The sequence below is a fragment of the Rhinatrema bivittatum genome, chromosome 1 (genome assembly GCF_901001135.1).
Source record: "Rhinatrema bivittatum chromosome 1, aRhiBiv1.1, whole genome shotgun sequence".
Taxonomy (NCBI): domain Eukaryota; kingdom Metazoa; phylum Chordata; class Amphibia; order Gymnophiona; family Rhinatrematidae; genus Rhinatrema; species Rhinatrema bivittatum.
This window is the reverse complement of record NC_042615.1, coordinates 690,932,896-690,951,687: the sequence shown is the minus strand read 5'-3', so window position 1 is coordinate 690,951,687 and position 18,792 is coordinate 690,932,896. Positions and strand designations below refer to the sequence as shown.

Below are 18,792 nucleotides of genomic sequence, written 5' to 3'. Positions count from 1 at the left end.
TCTCTCAAGTCATTTCACCGGCTAGGTTCAAGAAATCTGTATTACTTACTCCACAGGTGACTATTAATACTGTGCTGCGAGAAACACGTTATAAGATTCTGTTTCGGATGTACATCTCACAACATCGGGCCTTTAAGGCGGGGATTGCATCCACTGAGGTCTGTATTAAGTGCCAAGCCCCAGGAGCTCACTTTAGTCATGCTCTCTGGAAATGCCCTAAAATACAGAGGTTCTGGAAACAGGTATACCGCTATCTCAGGACCGCTCTTTCCATGGCGATTCCTTATTCTCCACTAGTGGCGCTGTTTGGCATATTCCCTCCGACTTATCAGGGCCCCGCCATACAATCACTTTGGATTACGAAACTTTTCCTGTTGGCCTGCAAGAGCATTCTGACAGAGTGGCAGAATCCGACCGGCCCATCTCTGAAGGCAAGGCAGGCCTCAGTTTTGCAATTACTCACTATGGAAACTCTTGCTATGACCCTGATGTCTCCAAACACAAGACGGAAGTTGAGCGCTATGTGGATGCCTTACATTATGTCTCTCCCTCGGGACTCTAAGAACCAGTTTCTGAATCGCTTGGACATGTGACTTGTTATAGTGACCATGCCTTTGTTTACCCTTACTATTTTAAAGGTGTTGCATCCCTGGACTCTGTGACTATACACCCTATTATTAGGATTCTTTCCAGTTTCGGTTACCATCCATCAGTGCTAGGGGGGAGGGGAGGGAGGGTGGGCATGGGGAGATCTGTTCTTATGTTTGTGTGCAATTGACCGGTTATGGATATGGTATGTAACAGAACTACTTATGTACCATATGTTATTCTGCTGTTCTCTTTTCTATGCCTTAAAACTTAATAAACAAGATTTCAAATTAATTTAGATTACTGTCCACAGTTTGCAGGAGTGCCAGGTCTTCTATATCAGGGTCCAATATTAATGGAAAATCCTTCTACATTCTCTCTTGCAACATAGATCTTGAGTGGCAAAAACAGTTTAAAAAATATATTTTCCCACAGAGATGTCTACTTTACTAAAGGTGAGAAAGTAGTCAACCTCCTTAATATATATTCAAGTATGGTACTGTTTTGAAGCATATTATAAAGACACATAAATTTCACTTTGGTGTTCACATGTTTCAGATACATTAGCCTTCTTGAAGAGAGACTTAGACAAGGATTTATTGCATAATTCGTTAAAAGTCCAAATAACAGTAATAGCCTGTTATAGGGGAAGGGTCAAAGGACTATTGGTGGCATCTCATCCTGATATTGCTTAATTTTTAAAAAGTCAAGAAAATGTTCTCTCTACAAACAGCGATATCTCAATGAAATCTAAATGTAGTTCTAAAAGCACTAATATCACCCTTTTGAACCCTTAAAACAGGCCACAATAAGATTTAACTTTGAATACAATATTTCTAGGTTCAAACATGTACAGACCCATTTTTAAAGTTCAATGCAGATTCAGTATCTATACCAGGTCCCTTCCTTTTTACCAAAAGAAGTTTCAAACTTTCAGTTGAGTCAGTTATATTACCAGCATTTTCAAAAGAAGAATGTCTAGGGAAAGAAAAAGGCTAAAGAAGTTAGGGCTGTTCAGTTTGGAGAAGAGACTACTGAGGGGGGGATATGACAGAAGTCTACAAAATCATGAAAGGATTTGAACAAGCTAATGTAAATCGGCTATTTACTCTCAGATAATAGAAAGACCAGGGGGGCACTCCATGAAGTTAGCAAGTAGCTCATTTAAAACAAATAGAAGAAAATTATTTTTCACTCAGTGCATAGTTAAGCTCTGGAATTCATTGCCAGAGGATGTGGTTACAGCAGTTAGCGTAACTGGGTTTAAAAAGGTTTGGATAAGTTTCTAGAGGAAAAAAATCCATAAACTGCTATTATAGTAATTAATAAGCAATAGTAGCTTGTGATTTATCTAATGTTTGGGTACTTGCCAGGTTCTTGTGACTTGGATTGGCCACTATTGGAAACAGGATACTGGGCTTGATGGACCCTTGGTCTGACCCAGTACGGCATATCTTATGTTCTGTTTTTCTAATTAAATATTTAAAAGTTACAGATTCATTTCACAAGACAAACAAGTTGTTTGTGTTTGGGGGTCAGTGCAAAGGGAAAGCAGCATCCAAAGCAACAATAGTGAGAAGGCTTAAAGAGAGAATTTCTACCTCCTCTATTTTGAAAGGCAAACATGTTCCAAAAATAAGAGCTCACTCATTAAGAGCGCATTCATCATCATAGACAGAAGCTAGTGCTGTAAGTCCAGCAGATATTTGTAAAGCAGTTTCATGGTTATCATTACACACATTTACAAAACACTGTAGATTGGATGTGCTCATAAAAAAGACACTGTATCCTTAAAGCAGGATTAACATCCTGCCACCCAGAATACTTGGGCTTTGGTACTTCCCAATCATTCTGAACTGGTGTAGCAGAAAGACAAAGAAGAAAAAATTAAATCTTACCTGATAAAATTTTCTTTCCTTTATTTCTGCTATACTATTCCAGAAACCTCCCTATAAAATAAAGTGTTCAGTGAGTGAGTTAGTTTTGTTTTGATATGTTTGAAGAATAGGGAGCCAAGATGATATCTTGAGGAGTGGACGTGGCGTTTGAAGTTCCACTCTGCAGGAAAAATGTTTCCTTGTTACTTATTATGCCACATACCAAAAGGAAGGGACAGCTACGGGAGGTTTTCTCTCCCTTATTTGGAGCCATCCAGCAGCACATTGAGGGCTTTTTTGCCCCAATGAAGCGTTTTTCTCCGGTCAAGTTCATTGCAGTTGTTGGAGGAAATTGCACACCACTGCCACTGAACATGCAGGTTACCTTAAGTCCTGGAGCGACTGTAACTCCCTCTGTGTTGTCGGCTGCTGCTGGGGGGTGGACTGTCAAGTTGGAGCTGTGCACGCCGGGGCTGGAGGCCTTGTTGGAAGTTTAATGCCGTCTTTGCAACGACATATTTTGGCTACTCCAGTGGAACATCTTGGACTACCCCGGGCTTCCACCCCAGAGGGTGAGAGGAAACTGTGGGGCCCCATGAAGGTATGGAGAACTCCCACAGGGCAAGTCTGGCCAGTGCTATCATAAAGCCGAATCTGCTTAAACCTGCAGTTATTACTTTGGACTCAGTCTGGGCTGCAATATTTTCTTTTGAAAGTTCCATTTCTCTGTTAACCTCTATAATGACTGATATAAAGCACGCAGTGCAAACAATGGATTCCTTAATCTCCTCTCATAATTCTGAGATAGTTGATTTGGATCAATAGGTTGAAAACATTCAAACAATTCAGAATGGACTGGTTCAATCTGATGTAATCAATGCTAAAAGGATTGAAAATATGGAAAACTTTTACAGTTTTAAATCTGAGTGTGTTAAATTTTCCTTATTAATTTATTATCTCCTCATGACAAATTTAAAAAATATGTTCAGGAAGTGCTGCAAATCCCCATTGAAACACTTCCACCTATTTCTCAGATTTATTATACTTCTCATGAGAGGGAAGTTAATATTTCCCCAGAAAATCGCAACCCAACAACTGCCATTGCTGATCTTTTAGCCTTTTTGGAAACCTCTGGAGATGACCATGTGGAATATTGTGGGACTTTACTTGTTATCTTTGTTTTTCCATCTGATCAGGATTTCATTTTAAAGCTTTTTCTTCTTAATAGAGATACGTTATACTATGGTAACCTATCCAACAGCGTAGGAGGAGATTTCTAACAATGTGTCAAGAAGTTTGTCAGTTGGGTGCTCAGATTATTATTAGTTATCCTTGTAAATGTGTGGTTAAATTTAATATTGACAGATGTTTTCTTGAGCCTTCCCAATTAAGGTTTTTCTGTAATTCGCATTTGCCATCTGATAACACTCGCTAATTATAAATTACTACTCTCTGTTATCCCCTCAATTATTGCTTTTTACCATTTGCCACTAAATTTAAAGCTCTTAATGACCCTTGGTTCCCCCATTTTTCTTGTACTTTAGCCTATGGGAGCTATTTTGTCTATCTCTATATGAGGATTTTCATTTTTATTCTTTTCTTCTTTCTTGTAATTTGCTCCCATATGATTCTATATTTCATTGACATGCTTGTTTGCTGTCTTGTATTGTTATCATTCCATAAAAAGAAAGAGAGAGCTTCTTCTTTACCAAGTATTTGAGTGAATTAGTTTTGTTTTGATATATTTGACGTTCTTTCAATAGGCTTTGTTAGAGGAATACAGACTTAACTGGTTCCACACATAACAAATGAAGCAGTAGTGATATCATTAAAAGTAAAACAAAAAAAAAAATAGTGCTCTGCCTCCATCAGCTGGAAGATGGACAAACCCAATCATTTTGGACTGGTGTAGCTGAAATAAAGGAAAGAAAATATCAGGTAAGATTTAATTTTTTCTTTCCTTTGAATGGGAAAGCTAAAAGAGACCATAAAATATTATGAAAGATTCAACTGTTCTTTTTCCACTTTTCATCTTTTAAACATGTCCAGTGATCTTAACAGTTTTGTATACTACCTACCAGTAGGAATTATGATACTAGGACAGATTTAGCTCCAGCCTTTAGGCTTTTATTGGCAGTTCGTAAATAAACTTACTGACAAAACCACTGGAAACTAAGTTAAAAACATTTGTACTGGCAGTGTTCACTGTATAGAATGCCTAGCTTCCTGTTTTCTCTTATAATGAAACAACTGTATTTTAAAGTGTAATGTTAGGATCATCCTGATCTAAGAGCTACTCTTTCACACTGTGGGGCTGATGCAATAAATGTACACAGAAAACAGGCGCTCAGTGTTTAGCGCCTGTTTTCCTAATGCACGCCCAGTCACCTCTCCTAGGATCGTGATCCAATATTAAAATGAGGGGTCACGCTAAAAAGGAGGCGCCAGGGACAAATGTGCATCTCTAGTGCCTCCTCAGAATCGGGTGCACAGGAGAGATTGCTGTCAAGTGGGCTATCAAACCAGTTAGCAAAACGGACTCTCAATCTACGGGTGTCCTTTTTCTCCTGCTACCGACATATACACACACAAGATACATGGCCTGGACATTGCACCTTGTGTGTTTATTGGACATCCAAAACTTTTTTCAAATAATTTTTTTTTTTTTTTTAAATACTGCTTTATTTGTTTCCTCCTACATAATATTGCTACAATACTATTAAGAGGAATCTCAGAAAGGATTTTTTTTTCCAATGCGTCTTTGTGTGGGTGGCATACCTTTTTGCCAGCCTCGGGCTGTCACAAAATTTGCCACGTTGCAAGGGCGCATTGGCCATGCGGAAAGTTTATTGGATGTGGGGGTTAGCTAATAGACTCATCTACATGGATTTCCATGTATTGCGCACTATTAGTTACACAGAGATGTGGACGCATGTTTTGGACACTCTAAGCCTCGCATTGGATCGGGGATTAAGGAAGCGTGTCAGGCTGTATGCAGTGGCTAACTCACTATTGAATCTGTCCCTGTAATTTTATATGTTCTAAATGATTGCATATTTTCTGAAAGCAACAGTTTTGTTATTGTTAGCAAAAATGGAACATTTCTTTTTGTTTGAAAATCTAACAGCTGAAATTTTCTTTAAATATGTATCACTCTGAGATGGATTTAAACCATCCATTCAATAATTCAATCGTATGAAAAATCTGAGTATAATATTACAAGAATAACGTGGTGATATTTCATATTTCAAGGCCTATATGAGTAACTTGGCAACCAGACATTATACTCTGGCTTTAAAGCAGAAGTTTTGGAGAGCCTGGCACTCAGTTATTAAAACCACCTGGAAGAACAGAGTGGAGGAAGCTTGCCGTGCTCGTGCTGAAGAAATCTGCATACAGCTTTATAACGATTATGAAGCTAGAACTACAGAGGTAAATTTCAGAAAGATTTAATCCTTTTAAACTATCAATAAACATGTAGTAAAAGTTTTCACTGTGAGGATACTGGCTGCTTTGTGGCCCTCCTACCTGCAGGGGCCCTCAGTGGGGCACAGGCTTAGCACTGCTACTCCCTCAAAAGCTCTTGTTCCCCCACAGTTCCCTGACCCACCTTGGAGTTAGTTCTAGCTGAGGCTGCTGTTTCTAATTTTGTAATCTTGCTCTTGTTGCAATCTGATCCTTTATTTAGGTCCTACTTTAGTGGCCTTCCTAGTTTATGTTCTGTCTTGGTTTTTGTGTTTGTCCCTGGGTTTAGATTTAGTTTTTGTTTTGGTACCAGCCCCAATATTGCCTTCTTTTTCTCCAGTTGCCTCTGTGGCTGGCTGTCCTTGTTCTGTTGGTGCACACCCTTATCTGTGTTTGCTGTGGGCACCTTCTTGGCCCCCTTTTTTTTTTTTTTTTTTTGCAGTCCTGCTGCCTTAGTGAGTGCCCCTTCCCCTGTCTTTATGCGCCACCAGAACCAGAGAGCTCAACTCGAAGTGGAAACGGTATTGACAACAGGAAAGATGAGCATGGAGGTGGAGGAGAAAAACATACCAAGAGAAGGGATCTACACAATGCAAAGTTAAACATTATTTATTTATTTATTTATTTAAGTTTTGGTTTTTTTATATACCGGCATTAGTATGCAAACATCATACCGGTTTACATTACAATTGAAAGGGAAGGGGAGAACAAGTAATTACATTGAAAAGGTAGTATAGAAGGTGCAAATTACAGTAAACAGTAAAACAGTAAAGAGTGGAAATATACAAGGGTGTAAATTATATACAAAAGGTCTTAGAGTCTACGATTTGTTTCATAGTGTTAATGATAATGACTATATCAGAGGTGTATGCGAGCATGTATTGGAGAGGGGGGGAAGGTCAGGGGTACGGACATTAGGAGTCAACATTCAAGAAAAGGATCTAAACATTATCATTGATAATACGTTGAAATGTTTTTCCCCAGTGTGCAGCATCTACGAAAGCAAATAGAATGCTAGGAATTATTAGGAAAAAGAATGGAGAATACAACAGAATATCATAATGCCTCTGTATTGCTCCATGGTACAACAGCATCTTGAGTATTGTGTACAGTTCTGGTCACCATATCTCAAAAAAGAAATAGCAGAATTAGAAAAAGTACTGAGAAGAGCAACAAAAATGATAAACAGGGTGGAACAGCTCCCCTATGAGGAAAGGCTGAAGAGGGTAGGGCTGTTCAGCTTGGAGAAGAGGTAGCTGAGGGGGGATATGATAGAGGTCTTTAAAATAGTGAGAGGTCTAGAATGGGTAAATGTGAATCAGTTATTTGCTCTTTCGGATAATAGAAGGACTAGGGGGCATTCTATGAAGTTAGCAAGTAACACATTTAAAACTAATCGTGAAAATTCTTTTTCACTCAACGCACAATTAAGTTCTGGAATTTGTTGCCAGAGTATGTGGTTAGTGCAATTAGTGTAGCTGGGTTTAAAAAAGGTTTGGATAAGTTTATGGCGGAGAAGTTCATTAACTGCAATATGTTGTCTTAGAGAATAGCCACTTCTATTACTGGCATCAGTAACATGGGAACTACTTAATGTTTGGGTAATTGCCGGGTACTTGTAGCCTGGATTGGCCACTGTTGGAAACAGGATGGTGGGCATGATGGACACTTGGTCTGACTCAGTATGGCAATTTATGTTCTTACCAGGGGACACACAATGAGGTTACTAAACTAATAAGAGAAAATATTTTTTTCTCAAGATCTGGAATTCATTGCCAGAGGATGTGGTGAAGGCTATTAGTATAGCTTTATTCCAGGTTCCTGGAAGAAAAGTCCATAAATCATTAAGTTGGAGTTGCAGGAATCCACTTCTTATCTTTTGGCAGGTCTTGGGGGGGTCAGGAGGGTGGGGGTTGTAGTAAATTAATTTTGGAGGTCTTGGGGGGCGTCAGGAGGGTGGGGGATTTTGTTAGATTTTTACTTTTTTATTAAGATTTGTCTGCGAGCCAGATGCAGCCATCAAAAGAGCCATATCTGGCTCCCGAGCCATAGATTCCTGACCCCTGTCCCATAGCAACCTAAAACTTAACTAGGAACTGAACAAAATTGAGATGAAGGCAGCAGCAAGAGGGGGGGCTTCCCAGTCTTTTGCGTCGAGTGTCACATGTATGATTTTTTACCCGCCGGTGAGAAATTGTACATGTGCATGTGATGCAAAGAGCTCCTGGCTCTCAGAGAACGAGTCCGATCTCTGGAGGCTAGAGTGGCAGACTTGGAGGAGCTGAGGCAAACAGAGAGGTATTTAGATGAGACCTTCAGGGACATAGTAGCCAACTCCCAACTTCAGACTGGTAGCCCTGGTGCTGCCTTGGAGGAAGAAGGTTTCATGATTGGAGAGCATCAACCTGATGCAACAGGAAAGGATCCTATAGCAAGGATCTGCTCATCAGGTGATGCATTGTCCTTTCACACCAAGGATATCTCCCCAAGGCCTACTGCCCAGGAGGGAAGGGTTAGGTCGGCCGTCATAGCTGGTGATTCGATTATTAGGAATGTAGAAGACTGGGTGGCTGGTGGGCGCGAGGATCGCCTGGTAACATGCCTACCTGGTGTGAAGGTGGCGGACCTCACACATCACCTAGATAAGATTTTAGACAGTATGGCATGTTCTTATGTAACACTTTGCAATCTAAAACAAAAAAGCTTCAGGACCAAGGACAGAAAATGGGTATAACTTCTTGGGGTATAACATCTTACTAGGGGTGTGCATTCGTTTTTGCCGTATTAGCGATCTGCAACGTATATTGCACTATTCGTTGTATTCGTGGGGAAGCGAAACGTATTGCGATTGCTCACGAATACACAAATCTTCGCCGAATTATTTGGCCACCTAAATAAACCATTTAAACAAACCCCCCCACCCTCCTGACCCCCCCCCCCCCCCCCAAGACTTATCAAAACTCCCTGGTGGCCCAGCGGGGGGTCCGGGAGCCATCCCCTGCACTCACACCCTCTGTGCCGGTTTCACAATGGCGCCGATAGCCTTTGACCTACTATGTTACAGGGGCTACTGGTGCCAATGGTCAGCCCCTGTCACATGGCCTTCGGCGCCATCTTGTGCTCCTACCATGTGACAGGAGCTGACCAATGGCACTGGTAGCCCCTGTGACATAGTATGGGCAAAGGCTATCTGTGCCATTTTGATTACTGGCAGCCGATGGCCCGAGGGCAGGAGATCGCTCCGGGACCCCCGCTGGACCCCCAGGGACTTTTGGCCAGCTTGGGCGGTCCTCCTGACCCCCACAAGACTTGAAAAAATGTCCAGCGGGGGTCCGGGAGCGACCTCCTGCACTCTGGCTGTCGGTTGCCAGTACTCAAAATGGCGCCGATCGCCTTTGCCCTCACTATGTCACAGGGACCGACCCTACCACTTAGGATACTCTCAAAATGAAGCTTTCCCAGTGCATAATATTGCAAAATTTATCATGAACATTGGTACAACCTACCCAGGGCCAAAATAAGTGACAGTGAACATGGGGAACAGATCAAAAGATGAAGTTATACTGATTTTCAGTATAGAGTAGTTTGGTATTGTATATGTATCCCAATATAGTAACATAGTATTGAGGGCAGAAAAAGACCAATGATCTGTCTAGTCTGCCCACCAAGTTTCCTATAGTAGTAACTGCCACTCCATGCAGTTTACCCCCAAGCCTTATATATTAACAAAGCAACATTTATACTAGGTGAGGAACCTTCTTGAAAATTCAGACAATGCTGTTTGACATGCTTTGCTTTTGAATTTGGCTATAGATGCAATCCTGTGCTTTTTCCCTTATATCAGCATAACAGTACCCCAGACTAAAAGTTGTGACCCGTGTTGGTTGTTATCTGAATCCAATTTCCCTTTTCCTCCCACGCCATCAAAGTAGACAGCAGTTAGGTCAAAAGCATCAAGGCTTATTGGTTAAGGTAGTATTTCCTGACATTGGTTCTGAGTCATCTCCCCTGGAGTTGCATTTTGTAACCCCTAGTTCAACTGTTTTCTTTCCAACAGAAAAGATTCAAGTGATACATACAGTTTAAGAGACTGATAGGAGTACACAGTAACTTGGAGGCAAGTGATGGGTCTGGGCTTTCAGACATTGCCCCTGTTATCTACCCCTGTAAAGGACCACAATTAGTAAATTAATTTTAGAGCGGTTGGCAATTAAAACAAAATCAGTGATCACCTGTATTTTGACCTAAATTTTAATTTTATCCCTAAAAATTAGTGTTTTTGAAAGATGACTTACTCAAAGTGGGATGCTGCTGAGCCTTTTAGGTACAGGTGGAACTTTAATAAAGCATGAACAACTAAACAGTGGTGAAGATTTTTTAAAAATGGTCTGGGAGGGTAGCTTAACTAAGAGTTGTACACCTTTTGTTCCAAAGAATGAAGAAATATGAAAGTATAAGAAATATATGAAGACATAAAAAGAGACTAAGAATGTAGAGGTGCAAAGAGGAAGCAATTGAGCAAAGAAACTATTAAATTGATATTTTAGAGACTATAGGGAGAAATCTAGAGATTGGTATTCAAGACATTTAGACGGATGTTTATTTATATATTTAAAAACTTTTCTACACCGTCATTAAGTTAGGTACCATCATAACGGTTTACAATAAGGCACAAATAATAATATTGGAAACTATAATAAATCTATCATTAATTAGGTGCCAAGACTTTACGGTAACATAGTTCGTTTATAATTACTCATAATTGGAAGTGTTATATCATAATATATCATGTCCATTCTGTATTATAACAGATTTTAAAATTCTAAAATCAAGAGCAAACATGTTTAAAATAAAAATAGAATATATATACCCGTGTAGATTGCGGTAGCATGCTTGAGTGTTCTGCGATCGCTTTTCTTATTCTCTGTGTTCTACTCTCCTTTCTCTTTGTTGTACGCCTGTTTGAATAACCATGTTTTTAAATGTTTTCTGAAGGTTTTGATGTCTCTTTGCAATGTGCCAATGGTCAGCCCCATGTGACAGGGGCTGACCATTGGCACCAGTAGCCCCTGTATCTTTGATGTCTCTTTGCAATTATCCGTCTAAATGCAAGTTTTGGTATAGTCAGCCTCTAATCTAGCTAGATTTTAGCCATATAAGTAGTCATCTGACTAAAATCTAGCCAGATAAAAAAAAAAAAATTATCTGGAGGTGTAACTGGGAGGAACTACATATCCAGCTAACTTAACCAGATAAGTAATGATATACAACTTACCTATCTAAGGTATCCAGATAACTTTAGACCTGCTATTGAACAGGTTTAAAGTTAGCTAGTTATCTTATCTGGCTAACTTTAAACTTATCCAAGTATATTGGGCCACACAGCTGACCCACTGAATATCCTGGCTAAGTTAGCTGAATAAGTCTTATCCGTCTGAATATGGACCTCCTAGCTTTGATACATCTCTGATTCTAGCTTCAGCCTTTGCTGCTAGACTGCAAGAAGACCTTTATCTACCATTAGTGCAACGTTTAAAAACTCAGCAAAGAGTAGGCTTTTGTCCAATTGGTAAGATTTGCTTCCCATTGGCTTCAATAGCAGAGGATGAAATAAGAGCTAGTCTCTGCTTTTGTATTTCTTACTGCCATTGCAGGTGAGATACTGTGCTGCCATATTTTTTAAAGCAGGTCTTCCCAAACTTGTTCTCCCAGGACAAGCAGGATGGTAGTCCTCACATGTGGGTGACATCATCAGATGGAGCCCTGCCCCGGAACACTTTTGTCAAAGTTTCTAGAACTTTGACTGGTCCACTGAGCATGCCCAGCAAGGCACTAACCCTGCAGCCACCAGGGGTCCCCCTTCAGCCTCTTTTTTTTTGCGCACAGCAAGTTGCCTCATTGTTAGAAGCTCTGTGAAAAGGAACTTTTGAAGTTTATCTTCATAAAATCACCCTCACCGGGGTCCCCCATCGCGATCCGTTCCATCTGGCGCTCGGTAAGTGTATTCCTGGTGATTTGCAGTCAATTCCGGCGGCATTTCTTTCGGTGCCCAACGGTCATCAACCGCACGCGCGCCAATTTTTTAATGGCGACAGGGTTTAGGAAATGCCCCGCGTGTGCAAGGAATATGTCCATAACGGACTCACACGATTTTGCGTGTTATGCTTAGGACCCTCGCACGAAGTTCATCGGTGCCCGAGTTGCGCACAGATGACTCCTAAGGGCCGGCGTGCTAGATTGGATAAGATGGAGTAGCTATTTGGTTCAAAGCATGCGGCTCCATCGTCTCCAATTCAAGCACTGCCAACTAAATAGGGTCCATTGACCTCAGAGACACCTAGCAAGTACCATAGTGGAGCGGGTGACCGTCCGTAACCGACCCCCCTCAAAGGCATCAGCGTCGTCATCCTCTGTGCTGGAGAAAAACCGGGCCGAGCACTGAGGGAATCACCGGCACCGACGTGCGTCCCCGCCTGGTGCCGGCACCAATTCCGCAGCGGCATCGATATCCATCGAGCCGCCTGTGAAGCGGACCTAGGGAGAGGAGCCCCATCCTCCTCTGGACCCGGGTCCCCGAGGCGTCCCCCCCCCCCCCCCCCCCCCCCCGATAATGGTGCCGGGTTCTGAGCCTCCACAGATCACTGTGGAGTTGCCAGTAATGCCTAACCTGCCTCCTTCCCCCGGCACAGCGCTCTCTATGCCAGCCGCCAAGGAGGAATTGGACACAATGGTCCAAGAGGCAGTGCTAAAAGCCCTCTGAGACTTCCAAACGCCACCGGTGCCGGCCCCCATACAGACACTGGACCTGGCGCACTCGATGTTTGCACCGCTCTTCCAGCACCTAGACACACTTATCGGTGCCGTATCGACCCAACCTATGCCATCAGACCATCCTGCTTGTCCTGGGAGAAAGCAGAGTTGCTTACCTGTAAACCGGTGTTCTCCCAGGACAGCAGGATGTTAGTCCTTATGAAACCCACCTGCCACCCTGCAGAGTTGGGTTCATTACATTTTCTTATTTTATTTTTCGCTTGTACTTTTTGCTACAAATGAGACTGAAGGGGGACCCCTGGTGGCTGCAGGTTTAGTGCCATGCTGGGCATGCTCAGTGGGCCAGTCAAAGTTCTAGAAACTTTGACAAAAGTGTTCTGTGGCAGGGCTCTATCTGATGATGTCACCCACATGTGAGGACTAACATCCTGCTGTCCTGGGAGAAAATATGTTACAGGTAAGCAACTCTGCTTTCTGGTGACCCCACAGGCTATCCACAATGAATATGCGTAAGATAAATGGGTCTCCCATGTATGAAAAGTTATCTGATGAATATTGATTATGGATATCTTGTGGGGTCACCAGGACAGATTTGGGAAGCCCTATTGAGTGCCTAATGCTTTTCTAGATTAGCTCTGTCAATGATTACAAAGAAATCTACTTCAGTATTTTATAACCTGTGTATATCAGGTGCTCACAGATTATAAAATACTTTTTTCTGCCCCCCAACATATGCAAACATGTTTGGTTACATGTGAATACCTGTAAAGCATTGAAAGCACGTACTTTTTCCTACCTAATTTATAAACACATGCATATATTTTACGCGTGAAAAAATATATATCTTGCTCACGTAAAATCCAGTTTTACATGCGAAAGTAGATATACTTTAAAAGATGCACGTGTAATTGAAATTGCCTGTTTGACAATATCTCCACCAGTTCACCCATTCCTTACATAGGTCATTGAGATCCTTCTAGTTCTTCAGCCTGAACTCCCTCCAGTTATCTGATTACTAGCAGACAATAGATGAGTTTGATATCAATTGCGTGAAATAAATAGGTGTAAAATTGCACAAATAAGTTGCCAAATGGACTCACATCAGTATCTTATAAAATAGCAACTTAAGAACATAAATTGCCATACTGGATCATACCAAGGGTCTATTAAGCCCAGCATCATATTTCCAACAGTATTCAATCCAGTCAAGTACCTAAAAAGTAAATAGATCCCATGCTACTGATGCCATTAATAGAAGTGGCTATTCCTGAGTCAACTTGATTAATAGCAGCGATTGGACTTCTCCAAGAACTTATCCAAACCTTTTTTAAACCCAGCTACACTAACAGCTCTAACCACATTCTCTGGCAATAAATTCCAGAGTTTAATTGAGCGTTGAGTGAAACAGAATTTTCTCCGATCAGTGTTAAATATGCGACTTGCTAATTCATGGAGTGCCCCCTAGACTTTCCGAAAGAATAAATAACCGATTCACATTTACCCATTCTAGACCTCTCATGATTTTAAAGACTTCTATAGCTGTCTCTTCTCCAAGCTGAACAGCCCTAACCTCTTTCCTCATAGGGGAGCTGTTCCATCACCTTTATTATTTTAGTCGCCTTTCTCTGTACTTTCTCCAGTGCAGCTATATCTTTTTTGAGATGCAGTGACCAGAATTGTACACAGTACACAAGGTGCAGTCTCACCATGGAGTAATACAGAGGCATTATGACATTTTCTGTTTTATTCACCATTCCCTTCCTAATAATTCCTAACATTCTGTTTGCTTTTTTGACTGCCGCAACACACTGAGCCGACGATTTCAAAGTATTATCCACTATGATGCCTAGATCTTTTTCATGGTTGGTAGCCCCTTCTGTGGAACATAACATGTAACTACAGCAGGGGTTATTTTTCCCTATATGCATCACCTTACACTTGTCCACATTAAATTTTATCTGCCATTTGGATGCCCAATCTTACAGTCTCACAAGGCCCTCCTGCAATTTATCACAATCCGTTTGTTTAACTACTCTGAATAATTTTGTATCATCTGCAGATTTGATTACTCACTCGTCATATTCCTTTCCAGATCATTTATAAATATATTGAAAAGCACCGGTCCAAGTACAGATAAAATTGACCATTTAATCCTACTCTCTGTTTCCTGTCTTTCAACCAGTTTGTAATCCACAGAAAGACATTATTCCAGGACAAGCAGAATGATAGTCCTCACATATGGGTGACATCATCAGATGGAGCCCTGGTACAGAAAAACGTCTGACAAGAGTTTCTAGAAACTGTTGGCTGGCACTGTGGGCCTACTGAGCATGCCCAGCATGCCATGATATTCTCAGCCACAGGGGTCTCTCTTCAGTCTCTTTTTTTCCGCCTTGCTGAAGCAAAGCAGTTAGGAGCTCTGGAAAGAGTTTCATCTTCTCACAGAAGAAATATATATATATATATATATGCATATTCTCAGTCACATTTTTCTCACAAGTGGGTCTTCCTTCAACTTAGTTTCGGTGAGTTCATTTTCAGATATTTCCTGATCGATTCCGATCATTTTTTTCCGTCTAATCCAGCCGGTCGTCAACCGTTAGTAGGCCATAACTTATCATGGCATCGGGGTTTAAGAAATGCCCGGACTGCAACCGAACTATGTCCATAACAGATCCACATTATGTGTGTGTCCTCTGCCTGGGATCAGGCCACGACATCCGGGCTTGTTCAACCTGTGCCCAGATGACTCCAAAGGGCAGGCGTGCCCGTTTGGACAAAATGGAGGAATTATTCAAAAAACTTCCATCATCGTCATAGACGTCGTCCCCAAAAGTACCTTCACCGGTGTCAAAACATCGAGCCGAATCAAGGGTCGAAGACCGTCCGTCACCGGCGCCATTGATATCTTCGATAGCTTCATCGTCTGCATCGAAAAGCCATCGAGAGAAAAAGTGGCATCGCCATCGGTCCATCGACCCCCATGGATGGAAAACCATCGACATCGGGATCAACATCCATCGAGTCGATCCCCAAAAAGGTGCGAGTTCTTGAACCAGTTCCACCGGCTGTCCCTGAAGAACCGCGGCGCTCTCCACTCACTACACACCTTGGAAGGATGTGGACACCGACTCTGAATCAGATGAACTTCAGTCAGAGCCCTCTCCACCTGAGGAGAGAAAGAAGTCCCCTCCTGAGGACCTGTCATTCACCAATTTTATTAAAGAAATGGCAGACACTATCCCATTTGAACTAGTTTCTGAGGAGGACACTAGACATAAGGCTCTCGAAGTCCTGCAATTCGTGGATGCGCCCAAGAAAATTATGGCTATTCCAATACATCCAGTTCTCTTGGAATTGCAGCAGCGGATGTGGGAACATCCTTGCTCAGTCCCTGCAGTAAACTGAAGGACAGATGCCACATATCTAGTACAGCAGGCTCCAGGATTCCAGAAACCCCAACTACCTCGCCATTCGGTAGTGGTTGAATCCGCTCAAAAGAAAGCTAGGAAACAAAAGCCTCTTTCCTCTGTTCCACCTGGGAAGGAGCAACGTTTCTTAGACATCTTGGGCAAGAAAGTATATCAGGGTTCCATGCTGGTATCACGTATCGCTGCATACCAATTGTACATGACGCAGTACCAGCGGAATTTATGGAAGCATGTACAGGATATTGTGGAAAATCTCCCTCAACATCAGTCACCTTTAGCCACATTAGTGGAAAAGGGATTAGAATCTGGAAAACATGAAGTGAGGGCTGCCTATGATGTCTTTGAAACATCATCATGTTTATCACTGCGATAAATGCAAGAAGATGGGCCTGGCTTAAGGTGTCTGACCTTCGACAGGAGGTCCAGGAATGGCTTGCAGATCTCCCTTGTGTGGGAGACAATCTTTTCAGGGAAAAGATTCAAGTCACGGTTTCTCAATTAAAAGACCACCACGAGACTCTCCATCAACTCTCTAAATTACCATCTGATCTAACATCTTCACTAAGACATCCATCACGCAGAGACTCGAGGAGACCTTTTTACAGACCAAGAAGGTACTATCCTCCTTCTTCTACACGTCCATACCGTCCCCCTCAGAGAGGACGATCCCGTCAACCGAAGCAGCAAAAGACCCAGCCACCTCCTCAAACTGGCCAGCGGCAGGCTTTTGAACCGTGCCTAGAGAACAGCAGCCTTCTTCTCAATCCCATGCACTTCCTACCAGTCGGGGGTCGACTTCATTACTTCCAACACCAATGGAGTCTCGTTACAAAAGACCAATGGGTATTAGCCATACTAATTCGGGGATATCGTCTAAAATTCACTACGATACCCCCGCATTCTCCTCCCATTCCACTTTGGTCAAACATTCTCATGACATCTCATCTTCACTTAGAACTCTCTACTTTGCTGAATGCCAGGGCCATCGAACCAGTTCCCCGGTCTCAGCAAGGAAAGGGGTTCTACTCCCGCTATTTCCTCATTCCATAGAAAATGAGGAGCCTTCGCCCTATCTTAGACCTCCGAAATCTCAACAAATTCCTACAGAAAGAAAAATTTCGGATGGTGTCTCTAGGAACCATCCTTCCCTTACTTCAAAAGGGAGATTGGCTCTGTTCTCTAGACCTTCAAGACGCTTACGCTCACATACCAATTGCCACCCAACATCGCAAATACCTACGATTTGTAGTGGGAAAGAAACATTACCAGTACCGTGTCCTGCCATTTGGACTGGCTTCGGCTCCTCGACTGTTCACGAAATGCCTAGCCAGTAGTATTTGCACATTTAAGAAAAAACAGCATTCATGTTTTTCCATACCTAGACGATTGGCTAATCAGAAGTCCATCCAGACAGGGAGCTCTCTCTGCTCTGGAAACCACAATAACACTGTTACACTCCCTGGGATTTCTCATCAACTATCCAAAATCCCACCTCCAACCGTCTCAACTCCTCACATTCATCGGGGCAGACCTCGACACCACAGTAGCGAAGGCTTCCCTTCCAGACGAACGTGCAAAACATTTGGCACGACTGGCAAACATTATCATTCCTCACCAGTTTGCGTCTGCCCATCAAATTCTAGTACTCCTAGGGCACATGGCTTCCACAGTGCACGTCACTCCTATGGCAAAGTTAGCCTTGAGAAGAACTCAATGGACTCTAAAATCTCAATGGATACAAGCCTTCCAACCACTATCGTCCACAATTCAAATCACCAATCAGTTACGGCTCTCGCTACACTGGTGGACGAATCACGCAGCGTTGAAAGCTGGTCTCCCATTCCAACCGGCAAATCCGCAAGTCATCTTGACTACAGATGCCTCCAACCTGGGATGGGGAGCTCACGTCAACAACCTTCAAACACAAGGGACGTGGACTCCGCTCGAAAAGAAATATCAAATAAACTTCTTGGAACTTCGAGCAATGAGATATATGCCCTTAATGCCTTCAAAGACTGCCTCTCAAACAACACTGTGCTGATACAAACAGACAACACAGTGGCGATGTGGTACATAAACAATATTCTCTCAACCTAGCTTGATGTTACCCAGGTAGAGAGTCCATCAAGCTAGGTTGAGAGAACATTGCCCAAATCTCATCTTGGAGTGAGTTTCCTCACTCCGAAGGCCAGCAAATCTTCACAACAGACCACTGTTCTGTTCATAGGTGTCATGTAGAATGTCAAAGTGGCCCCTAACCCCCTACACTCTTACCTAAACCCCACCTCGAGTTACTAGGTGGGCCTACCATAGGGATACAAATACCTACCTATGGGCCATGATATTATGGCCAGTCTCTCTCTCTCTCTCTCGGACCATTAACAATGGTCCCCTGGTGGTATCTGAAATGGTATCGCAATTTGCGCTAACTTAGCTCTTTGCACAGGTAATTAGCGCAAATTGCGATAAATGCTATATTAGCATAAAACGTGCCCCTTTTGCTATTGCATGCGGTACTTACCGCATTTTGATAAATCCACCCCTAAATCAGCTATTTTTGTAGGACCTTCATGGGAACAACTTTAAACCAACAGATAATTGTGTATCCTTTCTGGTCCACTTTAATTTTATCTCATTTGTATATATCCATTTTTTGTAGT

At 42.3% G+C, this 18,792-nt stretch overlaps 1 protein-coding gene across 4 annotated transcripts in view; it reads left to right on the top strand.

The window, feature by feature from the left end:
- POC5 (POC5 centriolar protein) overlaps positions 1-18,792 on the top strand; it is a 189,089-nt gene that overhangs the window by 132,580 nt on the left and 37,717 nt on the right. For all 4 annotated transcript variants that reach the window (XM_029575225.1, XM_029575207.1, XM_029575232.1 and 1 more), the window contains one exon: positions 5,718-5,897. In XM_029575225.1, the coding sequence (XP_029431085.1) occupies positions 5,718-5,897 (180 nt within the window). The remainder of the gene's footprint in view (positions 1-5,717; positions 5,898-18,792) is intronic.